The sequence below is a fragment of the Pundamilia nyererei genome, unplaced genomic scaffold, assembly GCF_000239375.1.
Source record: "Pundamilia nyererei isolate P.nyererei 1_Seehausen unplaced genomic scaffold, PunNye1.0 scaffold00011, whole genome shotgun sequence".
Classification (NCBI taxonomy): domain Eukaryota; kingdom Metazoa; phylum Chordata; class Actinopteri; order Cichliformes; family Cichlidae; genus Pundamilia; species Pundamilia nyererei.
The window spans coordinates 6,708,683-6,723,218 of NW_005187412.1; the positions used below are offsets into that span (position 1 = coordinate 6,708,683).

The window sequence follows — 14,536 nt, forward strand, 5'->3', positions numbered from 1 at the left end:
GAGGTGGAAAAAGGACACAGCAGGACAAAGCCATCAACTGTTAAACTTTATTCAAGGTTGATCTGTAGTTGTACACTCGACTTCTAGCACACAATGTTACAACACTCCAGAAGAAGAGTACACAAACAGTACATTCTTGGTAATTTCATGAAGATAAAAAGACCGTTTAAGAACTTGACAAATATGGCAGATGGACAAAATTTCCACAAGTGACAAACAACCGTAGCAAAGGAAACCAAGCTTTGGCTGTCTCAATGTCAAAACCCGAGACATTCAAGTATAGTCCGAGAAACAGAGGTATATCCTTATAAATTAAAAAAAGAAAACAAAAGGCCACACAGATTCATTCCTGACAGCACAACTTGTTTCATACATAAAAAAACCCTCTCGATTCATTAAACTACAAGGCGGTAACTGAAATCACACCGTGCAAGTAAAACAGGCCTCACCCAGGTTAAGAAATGGTCGATTTCTAAGCATTAGTCTCATTATAATCATGGCAGACAACAACGTCATGATCACGTTTAACAAATCAAGGGAAGTTAAATTTTTACTATTGCAACGACTCATGATGTTTAAGCAAAGTGCATTTAAAAACCGATTAGCAAATGTAGATTAAAAAAGGAGAAAGCCTCTTTGCAATGCGAGCTCCCTCTTTTGTAAACAGTTTTTAAATAATTGCGACAGCACTTGGTGACTCCTACCAGATGTAAAAAGGTGACAAAAATGGGTCAAGTTCTGGGTGCTGGTGCATTTTCCTGCTAAATACTGTCTACTCTTAAACCCAAGTTGATTGAAGTGTATAAAACATCTGCTGTAGGACATCAAAGAGAACAGTATAGAAACTTGGAGCATAAATAAGATTTGTGATGCTGGCAGAACAATCTCATTGTGAAATGAACTGTAACAGTGGTTACAAGAAGAGCGTGAAAGACAGGAGGAAAAAACAAAACAAAAAAGATGGAAAAATAAGGAGGGAAAAAAAAAAAAAAAAAACCCAAAACAAGTCTGCATCTGATAAGACATGGCTTTGGCCTATTCCTCAGTACTCTTCATCCTCTGACTCCTCCTCTTCTGCAGTCTCCAGCCAGGTCAGCCACTGATTCACCTGCACCAGAACAACAATACAGCCACTGAAGTGTTTCATTTACAAATAGGCACAATGGTGTCAATGGAGGCAGTCCACACAAAGCCATACTTCAATGGCTGCACATTACCTGAAATAATGCTTTTCCTTTCCCTGGATACTCTTGGGCGAGATCTTCTTTCCATGAAAGGAAGGCTTCCTCTTCAATTATTTCCATGTCATAAAAGTTCACATAGTAGCGCAGCAGCATGCCTAATTGGAAAAAGGAAAATAAGTTAGCAACCAGCTTTATTTAAGGTTATGTTTTATTGTAACTGCACATGCATGCACGCACCTTTAGGGAACCTCTTGGCATTGCAGTGCACCTGCAGGGCATACAGTGCACTGACTTGCAGCTCAATGTGATCGTGAAGAAACTTTTGCAACACCGGCTTGAAAGAGAGCAGGAGCTGCTTCTCTTCCTCCAGCTGGTCCTTACTGGGCGATGCATGCTGCTCTTCATCATCGTCAGGGTTGCTCTCGTAAGCAATGTACTGCAAGAAACTGGAGGACCAGAAGACCAACACACGTTAAAGCACTTGACTGAAAACCACAAAAATACAGTGGCTGATGGCATGTGCTTGCTTCATCAATGCAGACCGAGTCACTATAAATACTGTCCACTGCTGTACCTGGTCATGAGAATGTTGACAAAGCCTCTGTCGGTGTGAAGTTTTGGAGAGATGTTGTCTTTGATCCACTTGTAGATTGACTGCGGAGAAGGATCCACTTTGATCTGCTTCAGCAGCTCCTTTTCCAGCTTCATCAGTGGGAACAAAAAGCTGAGGCCTTTACCCTCCAGAATCTCCAGCATCCGGTCCTTGTTCTGGTCAATTTCTATGGGAGCATAATTACTAGTCAGTAATGGGGAAGAAGAGAAAAAAACCCCAAAAAGAACCCACACACCAATTCTTCCTCCTAAAGAGAAAAGAAAACCAAATGACACTTAATTTAAAACCAGTGTGTCCTTTCACCTACCAGGCAGCATCTTCTGCATGTTGACCTTGCTCTGCTGGAAAAGGTCAGTCAGCCACTCACGGTCTTTCAGTTTCACCAGTTGCTGCAGACAGAGCAGGAAGAGTGGGAAATGTGTGCCATTCTCCAGCTGATGGGCCAAGTCTGCAATGCTGACCAGATCAGCAATGATCGCTCGTGCTGCAAACTGAGCCAGGTACGACTTCACCAGTGGGATTTCTTCCTCAATCTTGGGACACTGGTCCAGAACACCCAGGAAGGCCTGTTTGAAAATGTGTGGCAGGCACAAGGTTAATATGGTGTATTTGATTACACTGTCAATTTAAAAAAAATAAATAAATAAATAAATAAATAAATAAAAAACTTTAATGAAACTTGCCTGCAATATGTTGTCACCAGTGACGAGGCCCTCTGTGCAGAGGGTGTGAATCAGAGTGCTTGCATGTTCCTTATCTTCATCTGAACGATCGAGTGAGCAGACTATGATCTTGTTCATCATCTCTGACAAGAAGTGTTTGGGGGCCTTCATCTCTTTCACAGCACTCACTGCATCGTTAACATTTTTGTTGTTTAGGTAGTCTGTGAGTAGTGTCTCCTTTAAAGATGAGGGGGGAATAAATAAAAAATATCAGGCTATGAAGGCCCCATATATAACACATTACTTAGGAAGTCATGGGTAAAGCTTTGAACAAACTTACCGTCATTTTGCACAACTCTTCCTTTGTGGGAGGAGCCTTTTTGTTAGACTTTGCAGGTTTTTCCTGAATTGGAGGAGGATTGGCTTTAAGACCAAGCTGTAGGGCCACAAAAAGAAAACTTAGCATGCAGTTCCTGAAACTGCCCCATCAGCTCTGCTCACATGTTTTAAGTCTATTGTCTGTTACCTGTCCAACTGGAGAAGGCATCATTGTCTGTGGCGGCAGCTTTGGCACTTGGTTTTTATTCATAATGAAGGACTGTGCTGGCCTCAGACTGATCTGGAATGACGGAGTATTAATGCATCAGATTAACCACAATTTATTATCACATAATCATGTGCAACAATGACACTAACAAACCATCAATGTAAGCAGCTGTACCTCATCTGCATTGACTTTCCCCTTCTTGCTGAACCTTGGAGCCATATCCTTTGACTGCATCTGGACTGAGTGATTCTGTTTATGGTTGAAAACTGGTGAATTTCTCCCCTTTGAAAAGTTTAAAAACAGAATGAGTATTGCACTGACCATCTCAGATTAAAACAAACAGAGCTGAACTATAATGTACCTGGTTCGGTTTTATGAACGGCTTGCTTTCATTTTCATATGGCTGGTGTGACCCATTGCTGTTTCCACTGTGGCCATTAAAGAGTGGGCTGCTACGGTGACGACCCATGGTTGGTGAGTAGTGGTCCTGAATTACCCCTGGAGCACTGCCGCGGTGGCGACCCATGGTTGGGGAATAGTGGTCCTGAATTACCCCTGGGCCTGTGCCGATGCCACTTCCTACACAACATAAGACAAGAGCCTTTAGAGACTGAAATCGCTGCATGAGTTACACTTCAAAGAAAGCAGCATGACTCTACATACCAGGCATTTGTCCAAACATGTCGGCCAGCCCACCAAGAGTCTCCCTATCATACTTGATCTTTCCTGGAAGGAAGGAGGAACTGTCCATGAAGAAGTCATTCCTTATTGAATCACTTGAAGGTGGAATAAAAACGCCCAAATCCTACAAAGCACAGAAAAAGTCAGGATCCAAGGATACACCGATTGTGGGCTACATTAGTCATCCAGCAAATCAGATCAATCCTCATCAGCCTGTGATAAACTGAAAGGATATGGTCAACTAACCTTTACTGCATCTTGACGAACTTGGGTAATAGTCTTTGGTCCATTGTCAACATAAGCTTTCCGAGGCACCCAGTTGTTGTGTCGCAGCTCCACCGTGTTCTGCAGCAGGAAGCGAATCCGTGCAGGCAGATCATTGCTGTTGGTTAAGGATTGCATGCGAGCAAAGTACTGGTCCATCAAAGACTGTAAGCGAGAAAAAGTAAAAATAATTTAAAAAAAAAAAGTTATTGAACAACCAAGGACTTCAAGACAAGACTCATCTTTTTCAGTTTAATTTCCACACACTCACCTTTGCCTTTTCATGATCAAGTTTGGGACCAACTGTTTTCATTATCTGACAGAGGCATTCCAAATCTTCACCAATATCCTTAAGTGGGACTCTCTTCTTCTTCTCCAACAGCTTAAAGAACAAAATAATTAAACAACTGTTAATTTCTTACACCACAGGAATGAAAACTGGATTTTTGATAAAACCATCCCATGTACTTGTGCTTTATTAGAACTTACTGTTTTAATGCACTTGTGGAGAATAGATTCATGGATGAGGTTGAGTTTGCCCAGTTCACCGATGAATTTGATGTTGCCCAGCATCTTGATCTTTGCAATTGCACGCTGTTCCTCCTCCTCAGAGGTGAGTGGGCTGTCATGTTTGTCGAAGTCTACAGTGGGTTGAAGAAGAAGAAGAAGAAAAAAAAAAAGTTTAACAGCTCTCAAAAAATCCTTGACCAAATTCCCATTTTGTAACAGTCCACAGTTACAAATGCAAGTTACTCACGGTCAACATTCCTGGCACGATTCTCAAACTCATCTTGAAGCTTAGAAATCAGAAGCCGTCGGAAGGTCTGCAAGACAGAAGTCATTCAAAATCCAGACAGAAGATACTCAACAGGAGTACAGAGTACATTTGAATGCTTAAAACTTACACTATTCTGCTTTTGTGTTGCCTGACTTTCTGTTGTTGGGGCTTCAAAGTTTGGTGCATCTTCTGCCAAGCGTAGACATAGTTGAGCGTACAACTGGCTATACTTGGGCTCTTCGAGGGCTTTGTCAACAATCTTGAGAAACACAAAAACGCATTAAGATCCCATTTTTAAATATTCTATGAATAGGAGAACAGCAGTTAGGAAAATACTCACCAACAAGATGATTCCTTTTAAGACAACTTTTGAATCTACACCCACATTGAGGAGCTCCAGGCATAGTTTGTCAAACTTCTCAGGAGTCAGCTTATTAAGTATGCTGAAGGCGAAAGAAACGTTTGTATTAAAAATCTTAAATGATAATACAGCACAAACAGCAGCCTTCAACATCCATATTAAAATGACATTTAAACAATACAAATTACAGTTTACGTGAAATAAGTACAAATCCGTTTAAAGGGAAACGTACCCTCTCACTTTTCTGAAGATTGCATCATTTTGCCCTTTCTCGTTGGAGGAGCTGGCATCTCGTCTAGTGCTTCGAGAAGGTACCCATCTCTGAACGCTAGAACCTGGGGTTTTCCCCAGGAACTCGCTATAATCAACAAAGACAGCAAAGGTTATCAGGGAAATGGTCTTGTCTTGCTGATATTTAGCCCGGATTTGGTTACACAGACAACATAGTTAAGAGTCTCACTTTTAGCCAGGAATGACAAATATTGTGCTCCTACTTGAAGTTTGCGTGACTTATTATAGAACAAGTTATGGTACAAGTCAGACCGCTTCAATTCACATGCTGCTGGTTCAGTGTTGCCAGTGTCATAACGTTCACACTGGCAACACTGAACCAACTTGTAAAACTGCTGTGACAGAAGGCTTTGAAATTCCAAGATTAGGACTTTATTTAGATTCTTTAACCTAAACAAAAGGAAGCTACTGTCCTACCAGGGTACTGAGTCATATCCTTACATTTTTAGCCATTTTCTTTTCAGCTTCACTAAACCAACTGCAATTTGTTTCAACATGAATATGGCAGTGAAAGTTACACTCTGTTCAACTGTTTTAGTAACATTAGAGGGAAGCTACTGGAGTTTCTTGTAAACAATGATCTATTTCTACAAGTAGTTTAAACCAGCCTCAACTGGTCTTCTCCCTGCCAGTTCTGCTCCCCACCCCCCACACTTCAGGAGGCAAACAACACACTGAATCAGGCTGGGTTCAACTGAGCCACAGTCACCACCACCACCTGCTATGATTGTTTCTCGCTTAAGTAACTGCAAACAAATCATGTTTATTCAGATTGTCTTATCTACAAAAAAGCAAAAGAAAAGCCCACACATCCAGTTATTGCATATTTTTGACAATTTCACCATGTGATAGTACACAGCTACAAAGTGCAGACAAAAGACTGCAAAGTTCAGCATAGTACTGATAAACCACAGCTGAACAACCATCCTGGAACACCCAGTTTTGTAGTTAGATTACAAGGGCTCGATTTTGTCACATATAATACTTGCATTTTACTCATGTTGTTACACATGAAAAGACCCAAAGCATGAAGTCTAACCAGACAGCCATACTTTAATCAGGTTTATGCGTTTTTGAAGTTGATCACTAGGAGGTTACAGCAGTTGGCAGTTTGATAATTTGTGTTCTCAGTTCATTTTCACTGTCAGTGCACATTTCAATTTAGCATTTGTTTAGAAGTCAACTGTGTGTTCTTTTTTCCCTTTTTTAAATATTAGTTTAGGGTCACTTTTGAAAAAAAGACAATATAACAATTGGGGAGTATTTGTCAAGGGTAAGATGTCAGACTGACACGTCCATTTATGAAATTTCAGTTTTGAGTATAACAGGTGAAACACTAATTGTGATTCTTGTAAACATCTGTATGTGGATGATGTGATGACTAATGTGTTACATGTATAATAAAGTTAAAAAAAAACAACAACAATCACCTGTTGCCGACAGTTTTGGGATAGTGCTGAGGTGCACCCCCACCTCCTCCCCCTACACTGTGATACAGAAAGAGGAAAAATGTTTTTTAACTTAACATTTTGGGAACTATGTGAGAGGTGCTTGGGTGTAAATGGAGCCAGACATGGTGGAGTAATGTTGAATACCTGAAACGAGAAGGACCTCCTGGTGCGACGACACTCTCCACTTTGGCGGCTTGACAAAGAATATCTGAAAAGAATTGAGTCCTGGGAGTGGGGGGGGGGCAAAGAGCTACCTGGAAGTCAAGACACAGCAGCATATTAGCCAAGACCTAACGTGTCATACACAAACAAGGCCACAGTAGCACATCTGACTGTTATGAAGACACATGCAAACACAAGACAATAATACCCAACGTACTCTTTCGCTTTTGGTTTCCGTTTAGTAAGTTTCAGGGAACTTGCGAAGGTACATCAACGCTAACACGTGTCCCCTTACCAGTAATGTGGAAGCAGAGCATGCTAGCGTTGCGTAACTGGAACATTTCCTAGCACAACAAGCTACTGAGAAGTCAACGCCCGGTTTTCCATTATCTATGTTTATTCAATTTACCTTTTGAAACTAGAATATTGCATGGAGATCTATAAATCAGCTAGAATAAACGTAATCCTAATAACATCGTCACAGGAAACGCTTTGTGAAAGTAGGACAAATCTATAATTTTAACTCCACCGACAGCGGATAAAAACATATATTTGTCAGTACACGTTTAGTTACCCGTTTTCTAGCATTCCCCACGAATGTTTGAGATTCCACCGCTACCAAAAACCCCAGCACGCTGGTAAAGAGTCTTTTGTTTAACCAAAACTCATGTTTAATATGTCAACCAAACTGTCACGAACTTCTACATTTTTTAATAATTAGAAAATTCTTCACCCTAGTCAAGCTGGAAAATCCTAACAGTGGGATTGATGAGGCCTTTGTTTAGAAACCGGATGTCCACGCACCGACATTTTGGTTTTGTTCTGTAGGCCGCCGGTAAGCTATGAGCTAACAAGCTGTAAACAACTCAAAGCCTTCAGTCTGGCCATAAACCCCATACCTCACAACTTATTCGATGCTGACCAGGCGAATCAACGCCAAAGAAGACAAATCTAACTTGATATTTTGCCGCCGCCCCAAATTCCTATCCACCATCACCAACTAAAGCGAACTTTCTAGTAGACCGGCTAACCGTAGCCAGGCCAAACTAAAAACAACCGCAAGATCTTACCTTTACAAAAGGAACGTCAGCTTAATTGTTTTCTTGTCAACCAAGAGATAAAAAATAAAATCAAGAAAGAAACGAGAGCTCAAAATTAGTTTTTAACCTATAAGGGTTATGCAATGTCGCCCTCAAGAACACGACGGCTTGGCTCTGTTAGCTACTTGCTACGGCGAAGGAAAGAGCGACGGCTGTATAGGTACGTCATATGAACTCTGCTATTTGAATGGGATGGCTCTGACGTCATCACCCACGCCCTGCCGACGGTCACATGTTGCGTTTCGCAATTCAGTTTCACCCCACCCGCTAGGCAGGTTTGTTTTTCTTTTCAACGTGGGGAGACATACAAGGACAAAATCTGACCAGTATTTAAGAATCACGTCAGGCCACATCACTCACTTTTTCTCGTGTTAGGGACTACTTTCTGTCACAGAGTAGAAAAGCTTCAAACCAAGCACAAACTAAAAGAATTACGCAAGCGGTCGAACTTTTTGTCTCATTAAGTAACCATCATGAGGTACAGTAAGTAAATAAACCTTTGCTATCAAATGCATTTGGCTCTGGTTTATCTGCTAGGTTTTTATTTACATATTATTTCATCTGCCTTTTTCCAATCTTTTCAATCTTCGTTTAAAATTATGAAATAATGTGGTGACATTTCAGACTGTAATAAAATTGAGTTAACTGACCTTAATATGACATTGATTTGTATTTCTATTTTGCCTTTTGATTTTATATTTTAATTCATTCAGTGGTTTAAAGTGGATACAAATATTAATATTATATTATCAAAACTAACCTTTTTTAAACTGTACTGGTTCATACATTTGACATGTTAGATTTCCCACTTCACTCTTTTGACTGCTTAATTACATATGTTTTCATTGAACATCTCACATTTCCCAGCCATATTTATAAGATGATGTTTTGCTTGTATCCACTCTATATTTTTTTTTTGTTATTCTGAATAGGTGGAGATTGGCATGTATAAGGAAAGAGATGTCAATGAAGGCTAGATGTATTGTAACTTTACTCATGGAACTACACTAACTCCATTAGTGAAACTTAAATCTAGGGCTCTCTTTTCCAAACACACAGTCAGCCACAGAAGTTGCTGGGTTTTCAGTCTTTTTACTCAAAATGTTGCAGGAAAAAGATTAATTCAATTTTATATATAGCACCAAATCAAAACAACAGTTGCCTCAAGGCATTTTATATTGTAAGATAAAGACTCAATAATACGGAGAAAACAGAGAAAACCCCAACAATCAGATGACCCCCTATGAGCAAGTGCTTTGGTGTCAGTGGGAAGGAAAAACTCCCTTTTAACAGCAAGAAACCTCTGGCAGAACCAGGCTCAGGGAGGGGCAGTCATCTGCTGCGACTGGTTGGTGGTGAGGGGAAAAAGACAGAGCAAAGACATTTATTAATGCGTGTTCTGATACTTTCCAATCAGCCATATTGATACCCAAGTGCAACCAGCCAGAGATGTTTAAATCTGTTACGATTAAAACATTTATATTTAGTGGTTTAAAACTCTGCCAAATCACACATAACAAAGCTACCTGCTATGGCAAGAGAGCAGCTGCAAGTAGCCCAATATCTCCACAGGTACTGGATATAAAGTATTTGTATGAAGTTGCCACAGATATGAATACTTTTGAGAGGATTTTCAGTGAATTCCAGTGATTTTCAGTTTGCTGAGCATGCCAAAGTTAAAACACTCATCAAATATATCCCTAAAATTTGATGTGGCTATTCTAAAAGAAGAATCATATTGTTTCAGCAGTCACTAGACTTCCCCTGAAGCATACTGGCACAAAATAACATCCTCTTCTCTCTCTGTTCATCTCTTCAGAACAGCATTTGTACAGACAAACTCTTTTTTTCTGGCAGTGTATTAACAAAAATCTCTCACTTTGTCTGCTCAGTATTTCTTGACAACTTTGTTAGCTAATGGACGCGAAGGTCTGGAGTGTGATGTTAATAAGAAGTTATGTGGATTGTTTGTATGATATTGCCTCACTGGCCTAGCTAGATGAGTCACTTCCTCCATGTACCAGTAAATGACTACAGAGCAAGACTGTACAGGTAACGCCCCTTTGTGCTCAGATTAATCTGTGCTTCCCATTGTACACAATAAGGGCAGTTCTAATCTTTCCTGGTATGATGATGGAATCAGTTTCGATAAGAAAAAAATATAATGAAAAGTAAGTGTTTTCCTAGAACTCACAGGTTTTTCCTTTAAGGAGCTTTAATGTACAGACAGTTTAGATCTATGTTTAACCAGCTGAAAGTGTGAACCAGTGCTTTTTTGCTGACTTGCAATTAGACTTGCACATCCAGACTGTCAGGAAAATTTTGTTTTTTTAAATACATGTTTGGCTATTGAATTTTAAAAAAATAGTCACAGTGAGGAAGAAACCCTGGTGATTAGAGTGCAAAAAGTTTAACATGTTTATGAGCAGTTTGTGTAATGAGGGATGTTTCCTTTCTTTGACTAATTAAAAACACGAGGAGATACGTAGTTTCTCACATTACAAATGGCAAAATAAAAAGTAGGAAATGATAATGTTGAACTATTTCCCGATATAGATGCAGCTGAAAAAAAGTTGATCTTAATTTGGGATTATTTAGCAGCCAGTTTGCAAATGGGTTGTTTATTCAACTGTACCATATGTAAATGTAATCACAGAGTGACATTTATCAGATCTGTTGTTGCAGGCATTTGTAGTGACACACACTGATTAATCCCATCGCTTGTGAAGATGTGTGTTTCACCATGTTTATTTTATCATTTGTCATAATAGTCAAGGAAGCTTTAAAGTTCTTTCTGTGCCAGTAATCATGTGCTTCTTCACCTCCGAGGGGCATCATTCGTTCATCAAAAGCAAATTGAAACCAGTTGTCTCACAGTAAACACAGTAAACAGTTAATTAAGCCCAGTGTGCCAATAAGGTGAGAAAAGGCTGGTCCAGTTCCAGTCTGAGCTGGCTTGAAGTTAGTTATCACTGCACCAAAAATATGTAGAATACCAACTTTATCGGGCACATTCATTTATGTTGTAAGTATTCAGTATGACTGTTCCTAATTAAGAGCGAGAAAATATATAAATAAGTTACTAACAAAAAAACAGACATAAAAGTTGATGAAGCTTACCCCCTACATTTAACCGATCTATAACTACATAGGGGCAGTGTGCATTTCTGAGACTCAGGGGTAATTGCAGGATTACTTATTCCTAAACTGTGTCATGCCTTTAGGATGGCAGGAAACTCACTGTTAACAGAGCCAGTTATTTCAAATTATAAGGTGAGATATTATTACTTATTATTGAAAATGTTGGTGTTGACAAACAACAATATAAATTTGAATTACATAGTAGATGGGTCTGCTTTTCTGTTAGAACTCCAGAACAGCTGCTGAGTGGATCAGGCAGATGATATTGCTTATTACTCCAAATTTCAGTAAACTCCAATTTGTTTACTAAATCTAATTTAAAATAATATTGATAATATATATGATATTTTTTTTATAATACATTTTTAATTTATAATTTAAAATCTAATTTGATCAAATAATTTCAAATTCATATTTTCTTTTTACACATTAATGAAAAAAATTCAACCTTGAACATCAATCAGCTCCTCTGGAGTGACACCTCACAGTGACTGTACATGCTTCGAAGTTCCTTTGAGTGAAACCTCTTTTTAACTCGACTGAGCGGCAGTTTTAATTATGGACATGAACAAAAACAGATGTGTCCTCATTGTGTCAATACGTCCCAAACTCTGCCCCAAAGTACATTGAACTGACTCATGCTCATAGATCTACTGTCAGGTCAAAAATAACTTGAGCCAGAACAGGAATCTAGTTCTGTGGAAAACTAAGTCGACTCTTGCTGCTTCCATAGAAATCAACGGGGTAAATAGCAGCTGGGTGCTGATAATTAAATAACCTTGATCTTTTCTAGTTCAGATGTGTGTTAACACAATACCACTGTCTTCCCAGAAGGGAACATTGCAACAAATTCAGCCCAGGGTCATGGTGCAATGTTCAGAGAAACTGCAGAAAACCCAAGAGCTACATCTCAGAGTCTATTAGAAACTATCATTATCACTATTAGAAAAAGACTGAACAAGAATGGTTTGTTCGTAATGGTTGCCTGGAGAAAGTCTCTGCTCTCTAAACCTGGCAGCACAGCTGAAATTTGCAAAGCTGCATCTAAACAAACTGCAAGACTGCTGGAACGATGTCCTTTGAACAGATGACACAAATGTGAAGACTTTTGATTATAATACAAAAAATGTTCTTTGCTGAAAACCAAACACAACATATCTGCACAAGCACGGTGGTGGAGGGGGGATGATTTTGGGTTGTTTTGCAGCCTCTGGACCTAGGCACCTGACACTTAGTTGACCATGAAGTAAAGTAATTAAGTGATTAAATGTGAAAAAACTAAAGCTTGGCTGAAACTGGATCATGCAGCAGGACAATGATCCCAAACACAAGCAAATCTAAAATCTAATGGCTGAAAAAGAGAACGATCAAAGTGCTGCAATGACCCAGTCAACGCCCGGACCTCACCTCGATTTCGACTCGATTGAAATGCTGTGATGGGAGCTTAAGAGGATCTTTAAGGGAAACAAATGCCTGCAAACCTCAGTGAACCAAAGGAATGTGAAGTAGAGTCGGCCAAAATTCCTCTACAATGATGTGAGAGACGGATAAAGACTTACAGAAAATCATTCAAGCTCTTGCTGTTAAAGGTGGTTCTACAACCTGTTGCGCTATTAACATGTTTAGTTATAAAGGACACCCGCATTTAGACTTATTCATGAGCATAATATCCAGAAGTCTGCGGATGTGTTTCATAGTTTTTCCTAACAAGCTGTTGACAGTTAAACGTCTTCATGATTAACATGCTGATTCACATGCTTCTCCTCTCGGTGGAAATGCTCTTTCTCTTTCCTCCTTGTAAAAAGATTTTTGACGTTAGTTTTAATTCAAAACTCACGGTTAAAAAAATAATCCTACACATACAAACGAATGGTTCACTCTAACATGTGCTCCAGCGAGACATTAAATCTGAGCCAAACTGTGTCCATCGCTCTCCTTTTAAATCCTGTTTGATAAATTTTATCCAGATCAGTCACTCTGAATAAAACAGCAGCTTTGCGCTCAGGAAACAAACAACATTTGCTTATTTTGTGCAGAATATTACGTTACGACGTTAGGTTACACCGAACAGCAGCTGCCCATGTTAAACTGTGACTATTGCCAGATAAGATGACATGGCCTGACATTCAACAGCGAATTACAAGAAATCTCTCTCATGGTTTAAAACGAGAGAAACTGTTTTCATTCAAAGCTCGAACATTATTACAAGAAGGACATTGTGAATTTCATTTTAACCATCACAGGGGACTTGAAACCACAGGGAGAGACTTATTAAAGATAATTGAAGCTGTCCCTCAGAAAAACATGCATGACAGTGTGTCTCCATTTTTCCCACCTAAGATGAGAAAATAATTTATGAAGGACTGCAAGATCTGAATATATGACTCATGAAAACTTGCAGCTGATTTACACTTAATGCTCGATACATTATGAAGCCAGTAGATGGCGCAACAGAGGTTTGTAGAAATCTTTCTATTGTTCAAACAGAAGGCATCAGTCGTGCTCGTTGCACCGAGTGCAAACTGACCGACTTAAAATTTCTCGTGAGAATTAAAATGGAGTTTTTTTTTTATTTTTCTAGAAAATGTAAAAAGGTTTATTTATTATTTCTATGATTCAGTTTCAATAATACTGCAGAATGCAAACAGAGAAATTATTGAAAACCCCCAAATCAAAATCATCTTATGGTACTTGTTGAGGACCTACCTTAGTTTCTAAATCTTTTACTAAATGACTAACAGTAAACGTAAAAGAAGTCTTACAAACATGCTGATATCGGCCTGTGATGTACCAAACAGCTCAGGTTTTGACCTTAACATCATCATAGCCTGTTGTTTAGGACTCGCAGTAGAAGGTTCCTGAAGGTCAAACACCTGAATATGTGTTGTTCTTTAGAAGAAACACTGACAAGTTGAAATGGAGACTGATTCCTTGTGTGATTTTTAATGTAAATGCATGTTCATACTTAGATTCAATGTAATCAGAAATATCCCAAAAAGTTTCCTGTAGTAAAATACTACACACATTTTGAATGACAAAAACATTATAAATATTTAAGTATTACTCACAGGAACCCTCAGATGAGCAATAATCGGGTGTTGAGAAGTCTACTGATATGGAGCTGCATGTATGTACTACAAAGATCTGGACCTTAAATACATGCCATAACCCTTTTTGTCTCCTTGCTGTTAGGATGCCTGGGTCGTCGACCCAGGGCTTTTGAGTTTATATTATTTTTACTGTCTAGTTTTTGGTTTCTTTGAGTTCTATCTAATGGCTTATGTCTCTGTCTTCTTTAGTT

General features: G+C 39.2%; 1 protein-coding gene across 1 annotated transcript; it reads right to left on the bottom strand.

The window, feature by feature from the left end:
• Window positions 1-980: 980 nt before the first annotated feature.
• On the bottom strand, window positions 981-7,804 carry eif4g2a (eukaryotic translation initiation factor 4, gamma 2a). The gene is made up of 21 exons (XM_005724369.2): window positions 7,799-7,804; window positions 6,977-7,086; window positions 6,812-6,868; window positions 5,323-5,448; window positions 5,070-5,172; window positions 4,857-4,988; window positions 4,709-4,775; window positions 4,441-4,592; window positions 4,223-4,333; window positions 3,934-4,116; window positions 3,670-3,811; window positions 3,368-3,585; window positions 3,181-3,288; window positions 2,986-3,078; window positions 2,800-2,895; window positions 2,481-2,696; window positions 2,105-2,363; window positions 1,759-1,963; window positions 1,422-1,630; window positions 1,218-1,339; window positions 981-1,108 (listed from the first exon to the last, which is right to left on the bottom strand). The coding sequence occupies exons 1-21, from the start codon at window positions 7,802-7,804 to the stop codon at window positions 1,043-1,045; spliced, it is 2,781 nt and encodes a 926-aa protein (XP_005724426.2). The 3' UTR covers window positions 981-1,042.
• Window positions 7,805-14,536: the final 6,732 nt, after the last annotated feature.